The sequence below is a fragment of the Humulus lupulus genome, chromosome X (assembly GCF_963169125.1).
Source record: "Humulus lupulus chromosome X, drHumLupu1.1, whole genome shotgun sequence".
In the NCBI taxonomy this organism is placed as follows: Eukaryota; Viridiplantae; Streptophyta; class Magnoliopsida; order Rosales; family Cannabaceae; genus Humulus; species Humulus lupulus.
In genome coordinates this window covers 84,158,719-84,180,726 of record NC_084802.1, presented here as the reverse complement: position 1 = coordinate 84,180,726, position 22,008 = coordinate 84,158,719, and the positions used below count along the sequence as shown (strand labels likewise).

The 22,008-nt window shown below is 37.3% G+C and overlaps 2 protein-coding genes across 2 annotated transcripts; one reads left to right on the top strand and one right to left on the bottom strand.

Annotated features, from left to right (window-relative positions):
• Nucleotides 1-560: 560 nt before the first annotated feature.
• Nucleotides 561-4,283, bottom strand: LOC133806004 (uncharacterized). Its single transcript, XM_062244141.1, has 2 exons — nucleotides 3,724-4,283; nucleotides 561-3,375 (listed from the first exon to the last, which is right to left on the bottom strand). Exons 1-2 carry the CDS (start codon nucleotides 4,281-4,283, stop codon nucleotides 561-563), a joined length of 3,375 nt encoding a protein of 1,124 aa, XP_062100125.1.
• An 8,320-nt stretch (nucleotides 4,284-12,603) lies between these two features.
• LOC133806003 (uncharacterized) lies at nucleotides 12,604-14,244 on the top strand. The gene has a single exon (XM_062244140.1). The coding sequence runs from the start codon at nucleotides 12,604-12,606 to the stop codon at nucleotides 14,242-14,244; it is 1,641 nt and encodes a 546-aa protein (XP_062100124.1).
• The last annotated feature ends 7,764 nt before the right edge of the window (nucleotides 14,245-22,008 follow it).

Genomic DNA, 22,008 nt, shown 5'->3' with positions numbered 1-22,008 from the left:
CACGACATGGGCCGGGCCCATGGGCCGTGCTGGGCCTACTCTTTCAAAAATGGGCCGGCCCGACCCGGCCCGAATTTATCGGAGGCACGAAAATGTGGGCCGGGCCGGCCCACATTTATAGCTCTAAATGAGCCTATATATAGCAAGCCAATTGGTTAAAAAAAACTTCCATCTAACTAAAAATTAGTTAGCTAAAACAAAACAGAAAAATAACTAATTGACTCTTAATAGGACTTGCAGAAATGGTTTCGAGAGAAGCCTAGTTTTGCTTAATGAGTACTTAAGTGGTCAGTAGTATTTTATTAATTTCGAGACTTTACTTTACTGCTCGCATAACACACGTCGAATTGTAAGCTTGATGGCAGGAATGTCAGTTCATTATGCTTCTAAGTAACTAGTCAATCTAATCTAGGAATAATAGGTTTTTTTTTTTTTTTTTTTTTTGAGACGAGTTACAGAGAAGAGAAACAAAACGAGACTCAGCAACCCAAGAAGGCTTTGTCTTCAGCGAGAGCTAGTGATGCCATTGGGGGAACACTACCTTCCCTGCAGCAAGTCTCTTAAGATAGCAATGCAAATTTGGCAATCATGTGAGCCACACCATTCGACGATCTGGGACCAAACCAAACGGACCGAATACTCTGGTTTTCTGCCTCCCTCCTGATATCAAACACCAGTAAATCCAAATCACCACTCTCTTCTGGTGGTCTATTGAGCATACCAACCGCAAGGCTACAGTCCGAAACTATCAGCCACCCTTTAATGTTGAACCTCTTACTGAGGTTGATACCCTGTTGAATGGCCAGCAATTCAGCAACAAGAGGGTCATAAGCACAGTTTATAAACGTACAACTTGAAGCTATCACATCTCCCAATCTGTCCCTGATTACAACGCCATTTCTACAGCAGCCTTGGATCTTGTTCACTGCCGCATCCACATTGATCATGCACTCTCCCTCAATAGGAGCTATCCACCTTTGATGAGCAGAATTGGTTTTGGCTGGAGCGGCATCATCGGTTTGAGCAAACTCCTCCAGATAGCTGGCCGCCCAATCCACCATAGCTGTAGCCTCCGGGTTCCATTTCCTGAAAGCATCGTTGTTGCGGCTGTTCCAACACTGCCAAGCCAAGGTAGAAAAGAAGCCAAATTTGTCTTTGGGGAGCTGAAGGGAAATTCTGGATAGGAAGGATATCGGGTCCTCAAGATTCCTTCTTTTAGTAATCTTGCTGAAACCTGCCACCTTCCAAACTTGTTTATTTCTTGGGCATTGCCAAATTGCGTGGTACCAGTCCTCTCTCTGGTTAGAATCCCCACACATGCAGCACCCCTGCTCCTTCCTTAGTTTCCTGCAAAATAGAACACTATTAGTGGGAAGCCACTTGTTGCTTAGCTTCCATAGGAAAAGTTTGATTTTGGGAGGGACTCTCAAACTCCACACTTTTTTCCACCAACTTTCAGTTTCCCTCATATTTGATCCTTCGACCCTTTCTTTCTCACGAATAGCCACTTGGTAGCCGCTGCGCACCGAGTATTCACCATTTTGGTTATAATGCCATATTCTTTTATCTCTAGAGTCCAATGGTCCTGGGATGATGCTTAAAATACTATCTGCATCCTCCTTAGTAAATATGTTTCGGATGAAGATCTCATCCCACTCCCCATCAGCTTTCCTCAGGTCGATCACTCTAATGCCTGCTGGCAGTTCAGGTTTTTCCAGGAAGGTGAAATTCAACGGCCTTGGCAGCCATTTGTCCTCTACAATTCTAACCTCCTCTCCCAACCCGATTCTCCAGCGCGAGCCCGCTTCGATAATTTTCCTCCCCCAAAGAAGACTCCGCCAAATGAAGGAAGGAGCAGAACCCTTCTTCGCTTGAAGAAAATCACAGTTACTGTGGTAACTAAATTTGAGGACTTTAGCAACCAGGGATTCCGGGAATCTCTCTAATCTCCAACATTGTTTAGCAAGCATAGCTTTATTGAATAGCTCCATATCTTTGAACCCTAAGCCTCCTCTAAACTTTCTTTTACACAACTCTTCCCACTTGCACCAGTGAATTCTTCTTTTCTTCTCAGATGAGCCCCACCAGAATTTGGCAGCAATGCTATGAATATTATTTATCAAATTTAGAGGGAGTCTAAAACATTTCATGGCATAATTCGGCATTGCTTGCACCACTGCCTTTATCAGGACTTCCTTCCCCGCTGTAGAGAACATGGATCTCTTCCAACCCTTTATCTTATTCCAGATTCTGCCTTTTATTGATTTAAAGGTTTCCCTCTTCGATCTGCCAACCAATCCCGGGATACCCAAGTTCTTCTCAAAATGCTCCGTGATTTTAACTTCAAACATCCCTGCTATCTCTTTCTTTGTGTCTTCATCAACTTTACTTCCAAAACAAACTTCTGACTTGCTGAAATTAATCACCTGCCCCGATGCGGCAGTGTACCAACAGAGAATATTTCTTAGAGCTCTACACCCATTCCCATCCGCATTGCGAAACATGATTTTGTCATCAGCAAAGAACAAATGAGAAACTTTCACCCCTCTTCTTCGAAAGTAGATACCCTCTAGAAGATTACTCTGTTCAGCTTCCAAAATCAAACTAGAGAGAGCTTCAGCGCAGAGCACGAAAATGAAGGGGGAGAGAGGGTCACCTTGGCAAAGACCATGCTCTGGAGTTACATTACCTCTGACTTCCCCGTTAATCAGGAAGGAAAAGGAAGCTGAGGTAATGCACCCCATGATTTTCTTCACCCACTCTTCATGGTAGCCCATCTTTAACATTAGTCGCTCCACAAATCTCCATTCAATTCTGTCATAAGCCTTGGACATATCAAGCTTTAAGGCCATTTTCTTTCCATTCCCGAAGCGATCCTTTCTCATGCAGTGTAACCCTTCGTATCCAATAATTGCATTATCATGAATCATTCTTCCCGTAACAAATACACTTTGGGAATTCGAAACAGCCACCGCCAGATAACTTTTCATACGTTCTACCAAGCATTTTGAAATAATTTTATAAACCACCTTGCATAGGCTAATAGGACGGTACTCCTCAATCATCTTTGCTTTCGGCACCTTTGGTATGAGTGTAATCAGAGTCTCGTTGAGTTGCTGGAGTGGGAAATTCTCATTTAAAACTTTCAGGCAAACGCTAACTACATCACCCCGAACCGAGTTCCAGAATTTCTGGAAGAAGAGGGCAGGGAGCCCATCAATTCCTGGGGCTTTGATAGGGTTCATGCCCTTAATCGCCGAAAATACCTCCTCTTCAGAGAACCTCCCCAGTAAGTTCTCATTCATAGCCTCCGAAATTTTTTGTTGAATCCCTCTTAAAGCAGTATCAATTATTTCGTCGGAGGGATTAGTTGACCTGAACAAGGTTTGGAAGTAATCGACCACAATTTTCTCGACATTCTCAGCCTCACTTTAGAGAGTCCCTGCATTGTTAAGCAGTCCTTCAATTCTATTCTTCTTCTTTCTCAACGAGGCTTTATGATGGAAATAGCGAGAGTTGCGATCTCCACATTTTAACCATACCGCCCTGCTTCTTTGTCTCTAGTAAACTTCTTTTTTCTCCAATAGGTAATTCAGATATTTTTCCTCCTTCTTAAGGCGTTGCCAGCTATTGGGGTCCATAGTGATAGACATGTCTTTAATTCTTTGATTGGCTTCGTCTATACTAGAATTCATCTGCTTCCTCATCTCATGGTTCCATCACCTCAACTTCTTTTTACACTCCTCTATCTTCATATTGAATTCGGACGGGCTATTGCAAACTTCACCATTATTCCACTTGTCCTCGATAATTTGTTTACATGTTGCCTCTTCACACCACGCCTCCTCGAAGTGGAAACGAGACCTGAAATTTCCTTTAGTCTCCCTAAGGGACCACACCTCACCAAAGACCGTGACATTGGCCTTATGGTCAGAGCCCATCCAGTCCAGGTACTGGATTTTAAAGTCCTTGAACCTGTCCTTCCACTCCACATTAGCAAGAAATCGATCCAATTTTTCCATAATAAAGTTCGTCTTCTGGCCGTTGCACCAAGAGAAGACTTTTTCTCGTCTAGTAATATCATCCAAAGCGCAGTAGTCCAGGGCTCTCTGGAACCTGCTCATGGCCTCTCCACTTCGAGTATTTCCTCCACTCTTTTCCTCCGTCGACAGAATTTCATTAAAATCCCCACCCAGGATCCAAGGCCCCTGGATAGAGTCAGCAATGCGACATAGAAGCTCCCAGGTGTGACAGCGTTCAGCAGCTACTGGATTCCCATACATTCAAGTAAAATGGAAGTCCCCTTCCTCTACTTTATGGATCACAGTATCAATGTGGTGTTTTGAAAAACGTTGTATACTAACCTTCAGGGTGGAATTCCACATCAACAACAAACCTCCGCTCAGCTCGAATCTATCCACTGTAAAGAAATTGTCAAACCCGCACCTGAGAGTAACACTTTCCACTTGATTCCGCACTAACTTGCTTTCCATGATGAGCACGATATCCGGTTTTAGACGAACACAGTGGGATTTTAGAATGTTGAATGTACAAGGGTTCCCCAACCCCTGCACATTCCAGCAGAAGAGTTTCATTGTGTTCGGCAGCCTTGACCCCCAAGGCTCGCCGAATCATCCTTAGTGATAGGAGCCAAGGAATCCTCTAAGATGGGAAACCTCTCCCCCGGTGTTGCCTCTCCTCCTTCTATCATCACTCGTATCCCTTCCCCATTTACCTCCAGCTTCTCAATTGAGTTAGTGACTCCAATCCGTGTGGGTTTGGTACGAGCCTCTTCCTTAATCGACCTTTTCTTTTTTCCTCTTCCTTGACTCTGACCAGAGTGGAGACTTGAGCTTCACACATCGAACTTTCCCGGAGCCAGCAGGTGAGTAGGCGGTGGGGAGAACTCGAGCCCATCGATCTTCTTCTCCCCTACCTCTTGTTTTTTGCAGATTCGCCCCAGCTGCTCAGCACTCCCATCCTTCACGCCTCTTCTTTTCTTGCTATTTTTCGAAATCTCGTAATGTTCCTTGGTTGTAGTCTGGCCATAGCAGTCTTTTCTATTGACTCTTTTCCAACTTTTCTTTTGACCCTTCTCCTTATCCAACTCAGAATGAGGCACGTGCTCTCTTAACTTATCACGTGGCCCTCTTTGTCCTTGTGTCGGACCAACCGAATCACTAACCCGAGTCTTAGGAGACCCCAGGCCCGGCCCATTCGAAGTATCCTCATTGACTTCCTGATCAAGATAGGCTAACCCCATAGGCACTATCTCCATCGCCATCTTTCCCTCCTGCTGTCTAATCAGCCAAACTTCACTCTGGCCTCCTGTAACAGGCACTTGTCCCTTGGAGAGATCTTTCATGGTTTCAATGTCCACTTTCCCGCCTTTGTGGTTTTCTTTCCCGTGGACCAAGGCAGAAACCGCTGTCTAGGGCTGAGGATGCTCTTCCCCCAATGAGCGTTGAGGCGCTCCATGCACGGCGGTCCCAGACACATTCCCATCAGCTTTCTCCACCCCTTGGTCTTCGCCTTCCTGCCTTGCTCCTCCGGCCACCATTGATTCCGTCCTCCTATCTCCAGTGGTAAGTTTTTGTTCCTTCAAGTTGCTGAAGCAGTTCTTCCTATCATCATCTGTGTTTAGCCAACTGCCATACAGGGGCAGCATGTCTCCATTAAGGTCTTGCACCATGACTTGCTCTCTACTGCATGAATTTTTATGATGGCCCCATCGACCACAGGTGAAACAGAGGAGGGGGAGGTAATCGAATTTAAATTGCACCCAGTGTTTCCCTCCGTCCACTGGCAGGTACCTCCCAACAAAGGCAACCTTGTTGATGTGGTATTTAATCTTCACCCTCACCTCCTACTTCATCATAATGACCCGGGGATCGTCCCATTTTATGTCTAATACAGTCCCAGCCATACCTCCCAGCTTGTTTATATTATTTTTGGTTAAGGCCTTCGGATGAATGCCTGTCATTCTAACCCAACACTCGAAGTGCTCCAAGCGAGCCTCTTTCCAGATGCCAGATGCTGGCCATGATTCGACGATCAGGATGCCTCCTTTAAAGGACCAGGGGGATCTGCTAATGACCCTCTTCTTTAGCTGTTCCTCCTCAAAAGCGAACCCCACTATCGAGCTCTCTTCCCCCTGTTCCAGGATTTTCACGTTCCATCCCACCTTTGCCTCCCAAATTCTACCGAAGGTAGATTTTAAGAAGCTTTCCTTGCATTTTCTCCGTGCTATCACTCTCCCCACCACTGACATATTAAACATGAGATCCCCAGGATCAATAGTTTCCCAGTCCTCCTCATTATCTTCGACCGACAGTGAAACTGTTTTATTGAGGATATCTTCCAGGTCCACTTGTGAGCCCTCGAGTGACTCCATCCGAAAAGAGAACCAGCAAATCCTCTGAAGACCAAAGACACAGAAAGGTCACGTAAAGACCACCTAGAGAGAAAGGTCACGTAAAGACCACCGGAATAATAGGTTTGACTGGTACTATTTCACACATGTCTGCTCATATTGATATCTTTTCTATGGCTTGGGTTTGGCTCATTATTTGAGGGAGACAAATATTGAAAGAGCCAGTAAAATATAACACATCTATTTGTACGTAGTCGGGGGTATTGGTTAACTTAAATAAAACTCCTAGCTCACCGAGTCAATTTCGAGTATTCATTTTACTTTCAAGTGACTGGGTCAACTTGTTAACTAGACTATAGTTAAAGTAAACCTCAACTAGGTTGGGCTATGCTTGAAAGCTCGATTGGGACCGAGTTTATGATCCATGTCTTGTCCCTCTATCCAACTTGATCAAAATTGCATTTTTTTCTACCCTATTTTCTCTCTCTTTTCTCTTCATTGCTCAAGTGGCCTAGTCTAAACTAGGGCCAGCCATTTGGATGAGAACACAGTGTTGTAGGGAAAAAAAATTCTACTTATTCTGATACCTAGCTTAAGTGGTTGGGCAGATAAGGGAGAAAAAATTATGTTTAAATGCTAAATGTGCGACTTTTTATTTAGTGAAAATTAACGTAAAAGCACACTGTTATATTGTATTTCGACGTAATGCTGAATATAATAATTGAAAATTAAAAAAATTATTTTGATTGAGTGATGTAGTTAAATCTGAGTTTGAAAAAAAAGACAAAAAATTCATATTAGCATGTGAAACTTACGTAATTATCATCTACATGGAAGAAAGACTTACATAATTTCCCATCTTTCGAATCTTGAGGTCAATTTAATATTATTATTTAAGAAGCTAACTCTTATATCTATCCAAAGAGAACATTAGAGAAAAGAATCTTTCCTAACTAATTTAACTCATAAATATATAAATGCATATATATATGATTATAAAATATTACTATATATAATGACTTGTTTATAATCATTGAATTATAGTCTAATGATTGGTTTATTTATTTGGATATATACAAAAATTAATAACATATATAATTATCTTATTATTCTTTCATTTTTTTCTCTTAAAAATATTTTTTTCTTTTTTAATCGGTTATTTTTCCAAGAAGTCAAAATAAAAAAAAAACACACTTTAAATTTTGGACAAATGAAATCATAAAGATTTTATTTTATTTTAATTATTTTGTTTTTTACATTCTCACGAATAGAATATAATTTTTCTAAATAGATTGAGTTTAGTTTTTTTTATTCATTCATTCTATTTTTTTTAAGAGATTTTTACATAAAGTGCCAAAAATCACATTATTTTAACAATTTTACAGCCGCACGACATGTTTTACATTTTTATGGTTATCACTTAACTTTTATCCTGTATTATATTTTTTGATATTACACATATACTATCTTGCCTATCGGTAGCCTTTTTAAACATTGTTTTATATTATTTTTATTATTTTAAATTGACACTCTTCCCACATTTCTCCTATATTCTTCCCACTCTCCACTCTATTCTTTCTTTTTCTGCTACACGATCACTCTTTAGACTCTTCAATTTTTTTCCTAGAAAAGTTTGTTGTTAACTGTTCGTATACTCTACAACCATAGCCCACATTTCTTGATGGTATATATAGTATCCCTTACCATCTATGACCATTCTACGATCGACATCTTCTACACATTCACCGTATGTAAAGAAAATATCAAAATCCACCAAGAGTACAAAACAAACTCCATCAATGGGGAAGAAAGCTATTGTGAGGTGAACTAAAGAGAATCCAAGCATTCCTAACTCACCCAAAGCTGAGTCGTCCAAAACTGAATCACACAAAAGAAAATTTGTTTTGGATGCTGTTGAACAGAGGAAGGCGAAAAAGTTGAAATCAAGCAAAGGGCATTTGAAAGCTGTCGAAGATTATCAGAAGAAAAATGTTGTTAAGGTTTGCTTATTGTTTCGATTATACTGTTTTGATGTTGATTTTAGGGTTTTTTTATAATTTTTTTGTATCAATACAGGTCAGTGATTGCTTTATTATGTATTTTGAATTGGTTTCATAATTTAATAGACACAATGTGTTTGTTTTAGTGCTTGTTTGGTTATGCATTTCAAGGTATTATGCTATTTTATATTTTTAGTAATTTTTCCATTTTAAAGTTTTATTATCAACAACTTGTTGTATGTGTTGTTTTAATATGTTTGTTTAATTGCAAAACTTCGAAGTTTCCATTTTAATTTTGTTACTATTTTATTATTGTTGTTTTACAATATTGTTATTTCATTTGCAATATATTCGCATATTTTTGTTATGTTGTTGCATTGTTGTTTTGGTGTTTATTGATTTTTTTTTATAGATTGTTTTGATGTAGATTTTGTGCTTTACATGTTTATTTAGTGTTTTGTTGTTGTGTTGACAGTGCTTTACATGTTTATTTAGTTTAGTAAGAGAATAACTAAGTAAGAACTTAGAACAGACTTGAGGAAAGATAAATGCATATCAACTATAGAGTAAAAACTCGTATATTGCTTATTAACCCAAGTATACAATGAATTTTTCAACCCCCTTCAATGATGAAGTGAGGCCCTATTTCTAGGTGAGCTCTAATGGCTCTTGGTACACTATGGTCCCGAAGAGACAAGGAGCTGCAATCCAGGATGTAGGTGGTAGTGGTGTTGGAGGAGTGGTGGTCGGCTCCAGTATATGTTAGGGGTCTGCAAAAGTACTCCTGCCTTGGTACTGTGTCATACCTCCACTACTTTTCGGGTATAAACGTCATATGCGTGCTTGGGGAGTCCTTACTATGTACCATTTTAGTACTTCCACTACTTCCACTCTAACTCCTCTTGGTTAGTAAGTGCATTCCGTACCTATTCTGACTTCATACCGAATCATTGTGAGGTCTTCCCTAACCTTCCTTGAACGCATGTTCAAGAGGTCCTTGACTCTGCATCTTGTGACACCCACATGGAAAGAGGTGCCCCGTTGGTGGCGCTTATCTCAGGGAGAGAGATAAGGCCTTTCAACGAGGCCTCTGCGCATGCGATGAGACATGATGCCCATGCTTGAGACGAGGGTCTCACTTCGCGAGACCATTGACCAGCGGTCTCCATGCGCGAGACGCTCCTGGCGCGAGACACCCTTCCAGGCGCGAGGCGCCTTCCTAGTGCGAGGTAGTCTCTAGGCGCGAGGCCCTCCTGACGTGAGGCCCTCCTGGCGCGAGACACCCTTCCAGGAATGAGGCGCCTTCATGGTGCGAGGCACCCTCCAGGTGTGAGGTACCTTCCTGGAGTGAGGCGCCCTCTTGGCGCGAGACCCTCCTGCACGAGGTGTTGGAAAACCAATCAGAGCACGCAGCAAAAAACTTTGCGTGGTGGGATCGTTGTTTTTTTATTTTTATTTTTATGAAACAGCACAACAACAACATACAAATTTTTTCAATAATCATATAAATAGTTTATATGACCAAGAAAACAATCCAGAAATAATATCATACAGTACTATTAATCACGCAACAAATATATATATAAATATACAGTATATATACAACAAATAAACACAAAATATCAAGAACATGAACTTTTACCTCTTGAAGCTTATAAAGTGTCATTGAGTCTTTTCGTATTTTATCGATCTTCCTATCCAAAGCTTCGAGTACTCAAACCACGATCTTTCGGAGTGTACTCTACACCTCAAGATGTGTTTGGGCACATAGAGAACATGAGTTTGTATTTTAGGAATCACAAGTATTTCTCAACACATGAGAACTTGGATTATGGTTTGAGAATGACTAGAAGAAAGAAGAAAAAATAGAGAGAGTTTTTGTCTGACAAAAGCTCTGAGAACTATTATGAATTTTCTCTGTATTGTTGTGTGTTTCTATTGTGTGTCTCTTGTGTATTTTTTTCTTCTTGTATATCATATATATAGATATTTATGTTACCTTATTATTCCTAATAATAATAGTAATATAAAATATTATAATAATGATGATAGAATTAGATTTTAGGTAAAAGTCTAACATACCATATTTGAAAAAATATTTTTAAATTATTAAATAATTAAATAAATAAAATAAAAACTACACAGATACAATATCTGTATAGTGGTACATGCATGGCATAGTGTTTGGATTGTGTCAGGCGTGTACTGCTATTTCCTTTTCAGGAATTTTGCATTTTTCTTTTATTTAATTATTTAACTAAATCAATCTCCCACAAAATAAGGTGTTAATATTTTTAAGGAAAGATGACAACCATATTTCAAAATTTAAATTCTAAATTCTAAATTCTAAATTCAAATTCATGATCATCATTATCATCATCTTTTAAAATGCAATAAATCAAAAACTATTTTTGACGTACCAATTTTATTTTCTCCCACTCAAACAAAATAATTAATTTTAAAAATGAATTAATATATATATATATATGAAATTTGAAATTTTATATATTTAAATTAATAAATATATATTTGAAATGAATAATTAATTTAAACATCAATTATCATATAATTGCATACTTGACCCGAAGAACAATTTTTTTCTCAAATTCTCAAATTACAGTTATACCTTTGTATTAACTTTTACCTTGATATGGTGTTGATAGAGTCACCCAGGGGACCTATGGACCTATAATATCAAGTTCCAATAAATATTATATTATTAATCAAAGCTCTTTGATTAAATAATCTTATTAATTAATCTCATGATTACTCACTAAAAATATGAGATTGAACTCTTGATAATTATAAACATATAATTATTGAGTACTTTATTAAGAATAAAGTGTCCATTGATAAATTTGGAAGGCTTTTCTTTCTCCTTGCTTTGTTCTCAGCTCGAGGGCTGGTGCTATGGCGAAGACAAGGGTTAAGGTGCAGGGGAAGCTTAAATCGACTCAGAAGAAGAGGAAAAAACGTGGTCCAGTTTCCACAGCTGATGTTCAAAAAACGAAATCCATGGCTGCAGTTCTTGGAATTGAACCAATTCATTTCTCTGATGAAGAAACTAGTATTGAGGAGAATGAAGTTGAGCGGGATCTAGACATTGCTGATCTCTAGAAGGAAGGAGTTGATCCTCTTTCTCCCAAATCGACTCTGCGAGATCTACAGCAGCAGCAGGAGATATGAGAGGTTTTCTCAAATTTCTTGGCTGCTTCGAAGAAATGTTTATGGGAGGTTAACCAAGGTAAGAATCCGAACCCACCTATTCTGAGATCTGGAAATATTGTTCAGAATTTAAATCCTAAATTTGCTGGTACTGAATCTGGGGTAAGAAGCAGAATGTGATTGGTAAGGGGATCAAGATTACTATGGATGATATTGAGGATGAAGTAGCTTTTTGGAATTCTTCCATAGTGTGTTATGTTTTGGGAGCAAATCCACCTCTATCTGTCATGGATGGTTTTGTTCGCCGAATATGGAAAACCAAGGGAGTTGATAAAGTGGGTGTACTGACTCATGGGGTTTTCATAGTTTGATTTTTATCCATGACTGAGAGAGATGCTATTCTTAATGGTGGATTTTTCTTCTTTGATAAGAAGCCTTTGATTATGAAACGGTGGGATTCTGTTACAGACTTTAAGAAAGAAGATATTCGAAGAGTGCCCACATGGATTCACCTAAATGATTTGGAACTGAAGTACTGGGGAGAAAGATCTCTCTTCAAGATTGTGAGTCAAATAGGAAAGCCTTTAATGGTGGATCCTATTACCAGGGACAGAGATAAACTAAGTTTTCCAAGGGTATTAATAGAGGTTTCAGTTTCACAAGATTTTCCTGAGTATATCTCCTTTGAGAATGAGTTGGACATTGAAGTTTCAGTAGTTGTTTCGTATGAATGGAAGCTTATGGTGTGTGCTCATTGTAAAGGAATGGGTCATAATACTCAAGATTGCAGGAAGAGTGTAGGCAAGAAACAAGAATGGGTGGTCAAGCAAGTTGCAAAACAGTCAGCATCTATAACTGAGCAGGTTTTAAAACCTGATAGTGATGGATTTTAACCAGTTTTAAAGAACGGGAGGTCTAAGGATAAAGCAAAGCATTGCCCAGCCGTGCCTCTTATTACTACTGTTAGTAATACCTTCCAAGCGTTAGTTAGTGAGGAAGGGGAGAGTTCTATGGGATTGGTAGAAGAGGAGATTAAAGGAGGAGGGGGAGTACCTCCTTTTTCCAATGGATAGGATATTGAGTTGGAATGTCAGGGGGATCAACAGCCAACATAAGCAATCAGCAGTTAAAAATTTAATTTGTTCCAGGCGGGTTGGTTTGGTGGGTCTCCTTGAAACGAAGATTAAGGCTTCTAACTTAGGAGCTCTTTATCTTCATGTGCTCTCCGGTTGGTGTTTTACTTCGAATAATGCGTTGCATGAGAGTGGCCGTATTGTTGTTAGCTGGAATCTGTTCATGTTTAATGTTGATATTTTACAGTGTTCTAGTCAATTGATTCATTTACATGTCAGTTCAACCTCTAATAAGGATAGTTTCCATGTTACTTTTGTATATGGTATGAATGATGAGGGAGGAAGGAGTATACTGTGGAAGGAGTTACAGGAACTGGCTATGACTTCTCCTTGGATCGTTCTAGGTGATTTTAATGACATTTTATCTAAAGAGGAAAGGATTGGTGCTCGTGTTAAGTATAAATCTTCTCAAGCTTTTCAGATGTGTATTACGGCTTGTTATTTGGAGGATATAAAGTATAGTGGGAACTTTTATACTTGGAGCAATAAACAGAAGGGTCAAGATAGAATTTATTCGAAATTAGACCGAGTTTTGGCTAATCAAGCGTGGTTGGATGCTTTCCCTGTAGCGGAGGTTCATTTTTTGAATGAGGGAATTTTTGACCACTCTCCAGCTATTCTAACAGTGTACCCTGAACTGATTTCAGGTAGGAAACCTTTCAAGTACTTTCGAATGTGGAAGTCTTTTTCTGGTTATCAAGATCTGGTTCACGCTGATTGGAGTAGACCTGTTGATGGCACAATGATGTATAGGGCAGTTCAGAAACTCAAGCGTCTTAAGGACACATTGCGGACAATTAATAAACAAGGATTTTCAGATATTCATGTTGCAGAGATGGCGGCCTTTCATTCTCTTACTGAATGTCAAAACAGGTTGAGTAAGGATCCCCTCAACACAAATTTAATTCAGAAGGAAAGTGAAGCTCGACAAAAGTATTCTGAATTGCACAGGTCTTATTGTTCTTTTTTGCAACAAAAAGCTAAGATCAAATGGAGTCAAGAAGGAGATTCTAACACTGCTTTTTTTCATACAAGCATAAGGGAGAGGAGTAGGCAGAATAGAATCTATTCTATAACTTCAAAATCTGGAGATTTGCTTGATAAACCTGATCAAGTATCGACTGCCTTTTTAGAGTATTATCAGAATTTATTAGGCAGTAAGTTGGCACTGAGGAAAAAGGTAATTAAAAGGGTGGTTCAACAAGGTGCTATTCTAACTAGTGAGCAAGCTAATTCTCTTCTCTTGCCTTATAGAAAAGAGGAAGTTCAGAAAGCTATTTGGGAGATTCTTGGTTCAAAGGCCCCGGGCCCGGATGGTTATGGTAGTTATTTTTTCCAGGATAACTGGGATTTGGTTGGATCTGAAGTCAGTGATGCTATCTTGTCTTTTCTACACTCTGGGGAAATTTTAAAGGAATTAAACAATACCATTCTGACCCTAATCCCGAAAGGTAGCTGTCCAAAATTTGTGAGTGATTTTCGGCCTATTGCTTGCTGCAATGTTCTATATAAGGTGGCCACAAAGATGATTTGTTCTAGATTGAGCTCTATTTTGCCTATGATTATTGCTTAGAATCAAGGAGGATTTGTCAAAGGGAGGTCTATTGCGCATAATATTATGATATGTCAAGATCTTGTTTACCACTATGGGAGGAAGAATGGTAAGCCGAAATGCATGATAAAGTTAGATTTGAGGAAAGCCTATGACACAATTGAATGGGACTTTATTGAGGAAATACTTGAAGCATTTAATTTTCCTAATCATTTCATTCAGTTGGTTATGCAGTGTGTTAGAACACCGAAATTTTCTATTATGTTCAATGGGTCCTTACATGATTTCTTTGGGTCCAAGAGGGGTCTGCGGCAGGGAGACCCCTTGTCTCCTTTATTCTTTGTGTTGGGAATGGAATATCTCACTAGAATTTTGCATCGAGTTGGAAGGAAGCAAGACTTTAAATTCCATCACAGATGTGAAGGGCTACAAATTAAGCATCTCAGTATTTCAGATGATGTTTTATTATTTTGTCATGGTGATTTCAGATCCATATACTTTTTGCTGCAAGGGCTTCAGTTATTCTCTAACACTTCAAGTCTCTTTCCAAATAAATCCAAGTCAGCCATATATTGTTGCGGTATGAATGAAGCTGAATTTCAAAGGATTCTTGATGCCTCGGGGTACATCAGAAGTAATCTTCCTTTCAAATATCTTGGAGTGCATATTTGTTCTCAGAGGATTTCAGCTAAAGATTGTCAAATCCTTCTTGATAGAATGCTTGCTCGGCTGAAATGTTGGAGTTCTAGACATATTTCTTTTGCTGGCCGTGTTATTTTGATCAATTCAGTTTTGCTTTCAATTCATTCATATTGGAATCAGATCATGATTATTCCGGCTAAGATTTTGAAAGAGATTTATGTTATGTGTAGAGATTTTCTTTGGAGTGGTCAAGCATCCTTGGAGCTTTTCTTTGGAGTGCCTATTTGTTCTCAGAGGATTTCAGCTAAAGATTGTCAAATCCTTCTTGATAGAATGCTTGCTCGGCTGAAATGTTGGAGTTCTAGACATATTTCTTTTGCTGGCCGTGTTATTTTGATCAATTCAGTTCTGCTTTCAATTCATTCATATTGGAATCAGATCATGATTATTCCGGCTAAGATTTTGAAAGAGATTTCTGTTATGTTTAGAGCTTTTCTTTGGAGTGGTCAAGCATCCTTGGCAGGTCCGGGTCGGATAGCTTGGAATGCTGTTTGTCAGTTGAAGAAAGCTGGTGGGTTGGGTTTTAAAAATAGCATAGTTTGGAATATTGCAGCTATTAGAAAGCATGTTTGGGCTGTTGCTGAGAAGAAGGATAACCTTTGGGTTAAATGGGTTCATCATGTCTACTGAAAGCAAGAAGATTGGTGGAACTACTTGGCTCCTGTTAATAGTAGTTGGTATTGGAGGAAAATTGTTGAAGTCAAAGGGAAATTTAGAAGTTTAAAAGAAAGGCTGCAAGTGCACAAAGAAGATTATCAGATTAGTACAGGTTATTTTTATATTCACTCTCCTCTTGATAAAGTGCATTGGAGTAAGGAGGTGTGGGGAAGATTGAATACTCCTAAGCATAGTTTTATTCTTTGGCTGGTTATTCATAATAGATTGAATACCAAAGACAGACTTAAAAGACATGGAGTTATTGAGCAATCAGATTGTCTGTTTTGTGGTGAAGTTGAAGAATCCTGTGAGCATCTATTTTTTAATTGCCATTTCAGTTTAACTTGCTATCATTAGATTTTACAGTGGCTGAATTGGAGAACTAAGCTAACCACCTTGAGGAAAATTATTAGGTGGATTGAGAGAGCTTCTAGTAGCAAATTTCAGAAGCAAGTTTTTTCGGCTGCTATAGCAGCTTTGCTCTATCACATTTGGAAGGCTAGGAATGATACTTTGTGGCTTGGGAGAGTATGCAACCTAAGTTAATTGTTCATAATACTAAAGTTAGTGTTGAAAATAGAATTTCATATAGTTTACCAAAGAAAATTAGTCAACAGGATAGAGGTTGGTTTGGGCTTTTGTAATGGGGCTGTGTGTTTTCTTTGTTTGCCCTTGTTTTGAGGTGTAATTGGAGTTTGTATGATTTAGTTAGAAGTAATGAAATTTCCCTGATTTATCAAAAAAAAAAAAGTGTCCATTGATATAATCATTACATACATCGTTAATCCTCTATTAATGGGTCATAATTAAAAGGCAATAAAATTACCATTTTACCCTTTTAGCTATATCTTGTTCCTAGAGTACCGTTGACTTTACTGGTGAAGGTTGTGTCACAACAAGTTTGCGACAAAAGCGCTCATAACCTTTTCAGTTCCAAAAGTCAACTCAATAGGGAACCATTATTCAATCTATAAGAAGGTATAGATTCCATATCTGTTAAACTACGTCCCGAGCCATATACATCATTGAGTCTCCAAAATAATTGTTCTCAGCCTGATCATTCTAACAAACCTTAACGCATGAATCAAATGATCATATGACATATATAGGATTTCATAGTAACCACAGGATTAAGATCATCATGTATATGATCATCGTTTGATGTGTTTGATTAATACTATGAAACTGTGTTTAAACAAGTATTAATAAATCACATCTAATCCAGTTCTACATACTCTCAACATGTAAAGTACCTCCACTAAAGTGTCCTACTACACTAGTAACCCGGATCTAGGTCATATGTATTCACAATACTAGCAGACCTTACTTGTAGTAATTAATCTAAAGATTCCTTAACTTTATTTTACTGCAAACTATTTAAGTTTATTATCTTAATCTCGATCCTCCCATACTAATATGAGATTAAGACCACATAGATAAACTTTGGAATTTTCTGATATTCACTTAATATTATCATATAATATCAGATATAGTATGTATATAATAATAATTCAATTCAATTATTTATTTCATTTAAAATATTTGTCAACTACAATTACTTTAAGGGCACTATTCCCAACACGAGGCGCCCTTCAAGGCGCGAGGCACTCTCTTGGCCCGAGGTTCACCTTTGGTGCGAGGCTCCTCTTTGGCATGAGGCAACGTCCTTCGCGAGGTACTGCCATCGATCCGAGGCCACAACCCCCAAGAGAGGCCACCTCCATTGGTGCTACTTTTCCTTGGTGCAAGTGGCTTGTCCATTGAGCATGATACTTTGAGTAAGGTGTTAGGTGACCTCGCGCGAGGTGCGATTGGTGCCAGATTGTACTCTTTTGTTTTCGATGCTTGTTTGATGCCTCGGGGGACATGTAATGAAGGTCCTTTAAGAGTGGGAAGTTATTGGCATCCACACGTTTCTTGTTGCGTCAATTCTTTCATGTTCACAGAACCTTATTTACTTCAACACGGGACCATATATTTTTTCTTGTGGATTTTTGGCATCCACATGCTATTTTATTATTATTTTTTAATTTAATTTTGTTTCTCTTGTAGGATTGAGATTATTTAATCCATCCAAAACAATTTTTTCATTCCCAGGTTGTTTCTTCTTGTATTATGATGTTATTAAGGACCTTAAAGAATATTAGTTTAATAAACAAAAAAAAATGTTTTCTCAGATTTGTTTTGGTAGTTTCCTTAAGTTTTCTACATTTAAACCTCAACCTTAATTAATGCACGAGCTGTTATTGAGGGAGGTTAAGTAGCCAAATGAGTATGAGCTTTGGGTTATGGTTAGTGGTATTAAACTAAGGTTTACTATTGAAGAGTTTTCGTTGATTATTGGTTTAGATTGTCAAGAAGAGTGCAATAATTTGAATTTCAAACAAGAGTCAATAACACTTTGGATAAATATTGGCCAGGTTCCGATAAGATTTCTAAGCAATCGATTCGTGAGTGTTTTAGGGCTAAGAGGTGGGGTGAGTATGATGAAGCTCCTGTGAATTTGACTATTCTGTATTTTGTTCAGTGGTTTTTGTTGGTAACTGGTTTACCATGTACGCAGCGAAAAACACGGGGTGGTGGGCCCAAAGATTTCATTTTTTTATTAAAAAATAATTAAATAACAGATCAATTAATATGCAAAATATTAGTCAAAGAGAAAGAAAAAGATAGAATTTTTCCAATTGTAGAACAATCAAGAATCCTTGTTATATTTTAGTAACTCCAACGAACATCCAATTCAAAGCAGTTTTGTGAGTACTCAGACCAAGATCTTCCAAGATGTATCTCTACACCTCAAGACATGTGTGGGCATGTAGAGTAATGGTGGGAAAATTTCTGATTCACAAGATGTACTCAACTCATGAGATCTTGGAATATTAGGTCTTAGACAATTTTCAGGGATAGAGAAAATAATACGATATATTGTTCTCTCTGTGAAAAGGTTTAAAATTCTCTAGAATCTATTTTTTTTTTGTATATCTTTAGGTACTAATTTCTATTAGATAAATTTATAAAAAAATTAATTAAATTCCAATTATAAACCAATTATTAAAAAAATAAAAGAAATATCCAAGACCCAGTCTTGGACCTAGTCACACACTATGATTGGCGTGTAGCATATCCCCATTTGGGGGATATGTGTCTTAATCACTTTTACATAATTATTATTTATTAAAAAATATCTTAACCTGATAACTAACTTTATCATATTAATTAATGAATAAATTCTAAATTAATTCAAACCAATTTTGAATAATATGAGTTATCTTTTCACATTATTTAAATAAATAAAACTAATTAATTCAAAATTAATTATTTTAATTATTTAAATGCCATTTTCGAAAATGCCCATTTTATTGAAAAAATTATTTAAAAAAATTATATTAATTTTGAAAATTCATATATTAATTAATTAATTTGTCTCAATTACATATTTGACACTGAAGAACAAATTTCTTCCAAATATTCCATTTTCTTGAATTTTCCCAATTTTAACTCTTACCTCGAATAGTGTTGATAGAGCCATCTCAGGGACCTATGGACCTATAATTTCAATCTCCAATAAATTTAGATTATTAATTAAAACTCTTTAATATAATAACCTTAATTTATTAATCACAATATTATTCCACTAAATGCATATGCTTTAAAGGGCACTAATCTCAACAGTTTCTTCTTAGTTCTAGGAAGGATAGACAAGTCATGCGTGAAGATTTAGATGTTGTTGACAGTGGTCGTTATGATGAGTATGCATGGGGTAAGAAATCTTTTGAAGAAACCATTATGTCATTGAAGGGAAAATTAGTTAGTTGGTACAATGCCCTATATCATTCAAAGGAGGAGAAGAAAGTTAAATCTTATTATACATTGCTTGGTTCCCCACATGTTTTTCAAGTTTGGTTTTGGTGAGTGTTGACGCTATATGGTTGGGAAGTACTACAAATTGGTATATGAACATATTTCGAGGATTGTTAGGTGGAGTTGTTCTAGTACTTCTGAGTTCAAATTATTGAAGGTTACTATTTTTGACATTCTAGCTAGTAAGGTATATATTTATGTTGCTGTTATGTTAATTTTTTGTTTTTTTACCATTGTTTGACACTTAGATTTTAATTTGTTTATTTTTTCCATTGTTGTTATGTAGTTGAAGTTGAACAATATAAGGCCAAATGATGCTGAGCTTTCTGTTTACAAGTTGGTTGGATTTGCTTATAACACATATATTAATGAACGTGGGAAAACAAATGTTGATTCTGAGTCTAATTTGGATTTTAGTAATTGTAAAATCCCAACAACACTCCCTCGGTAGTTCACTCCAACTTGATGGATTGAATGCTAAGATGATTTTTCTTGTTTCTAAGCACGAAACAATGGGTGCAGACTTATTGGATTTGAAGGAGTTTGTTAAGTATCAATTTATGTCTGGTTCTACTGTGTAGTCTATATGTAGGAGAAGTTCAACACTATGTTTGCTGATTCCCTTGATAAGTTAGTGTTGTTGTACCTACAATTTTACAACACTATTTTCCATAATTAGTTGTTTCCTTAAATTTTTCTATTACTGTAGGCCGGAGATAATGACTATGATGATGGTAAAGAGAGTGACAGTGATGGTGAGAATGAGAATGAGAATGAAGACGAAGAAGAGGTTGATGAGAAAGTAGAAGAGGATGATGAGAAAGTCAAAGAGGAGGAGGAGGAAGAAGGAAATTCTGAGGAAAATGAGAATAGTGATGAAGATGGTGATGAGGACGACAGTGAAGGCACTGAGAGTGAAAGGGACTAGAAGGTATCTACATAGCAAAGTTTAGTTGCCTAATGCCAGGAATAAGAAGATTTAGTTAGGTTTATTGTCATCATGTTGTGAACTTTAGTATTTTATTTTTTGTTGTGAACTTTTGTCTTTTGGTTTTGAACTTTTTTTGGGACAAACTACAGATTTAATTATTGCCCTGTTGTTCACTAATGTACTAATTTATCAGATGCATATCCTTACTTTGGACATTCTTACTATTGCATGGTGGGTATTATTTTGATTTAATGGATAAATGTGTTTCGGTCAATGTTATTATCTATATTTTTGCATAAAGCTATATATATCTATCTGTATTTTGATATGGTACCAATCCTTTTTTGTTTATTCTATTAGTCAATATTGTTGTTTTTATTATTGTTACATATTTTTAATAATACTAATACTAGTAATTGTTTGTTATTTTGTTGTTGTTATGACAATGTGTCGATGTTGTAGTAACTGTACCTGATGTTGTGAAACCTATGAATGAGACTGAACTTGGCCATGCGAATAAAGATCTGGAGTTTGAAGATGATGCAACTGTGGTGTCTAAGGAGGACATAGATGAAAATGATATTGTTGTGGGCAATGTAGTATGTTTATTTTGATTTTTTATTTATTATATTCATTTGTTCCATTGTTTTAAATTTTTTATTTAATTTATTTCAGGGCTACCCGTGAAAAAGATTTTGATGTTTTTTTCAATGGGTTAAGTTAGCTTCAGATTGAAGAAATTGTGTTGACCAGACTAGAGGCTGTGTCAAGAATGAGGGTTTATTTTGTTGTCTTGTTGGTATTTCCTTGTTGTCACGTTGCTGTCTGGGTTTGCGATTAATTCATATTTATAATCCAATTTGTTTTTATTGTTGTTGTATAGATTCCTTCTAGTTCCTTCGCACTTGGTAAAAAGCATCCTAACTGTTGAGCAACCAGCTCAGGAGGGTCTTGTTGGTGTACTAGTGCAAGAGTCTAATGCTTTTATTTATGATATTGTTGTTGTTCAGGTTGAGGATACTCCTAATGGCGAGAAGAGAATTATGAAGCCTATAATAGCTTTGAAATCTCCATTCCAGCAAAATTTTGGATCTTCTTGGTTGGTTCTGGTGAAGAAGGTAAAGCCTTTCAGATGGTAACTTATCAACAACATAGGTGAGGGTCCTGATGAGGAACATGAAAATGAATTTGACCTTTGGCTATTTGATGGTCGAAATAAAAGAGCCAACTATGTTATTAGTATTTTTTTATTATATTATTGTTGAATAGTATTTATTTTATTTTTATACCTATTTTTTATAGGAAAAATAATCTTTATCTGAAGGGTAACAATATATTTAAGTTTTGGTTTAACTTGGAAGGTGATGTAGTTAATGATAAGATATGGTTCCACATTCTTGCTCATTGTGGTGAATGTCTTACAGACTTAGTGAGTTTCTTGCTTATCTATTTGTTGTATAGTTATATTGTAATGTTGGTATTGTGTTGTCGTGATGTTGGTGTTTAGTTGCTTATGACAATTGGTTTGTTACTGTTGCATGTTGTATTCAACACAATGATGTCATATTCTATTACATAAGGAAGAAATGGAAGTATTCAGCTTGCCCTAAGGTGAGCTTCACTACAACTGATTG

Excerpts from the sequence above, each read along its gene's own strand:
- LOC133806004 (XM_062244141.1), bottom strand. The coding sequence starts at position 4,283 with ATGTATGGGAATCCAGTAGCTGCTGAACGCTGTCACACCTGGGAGCTT. Across the intron at positions 3,376-3,723 it reads GAGTGTAAAAAGAAGTTGAG|GTCAACTAATCCCTCCGACG; the intron begins GTGATGGAACCA and ends AACCTTGTTCAG.
- LOC133806003 (XM_062244140.1), top strand. The coding sequence starts at position 12,604 with ATGGATAGGATATTGAGTTGGAATGTCAGGGGGATCAACAGCCAACAT.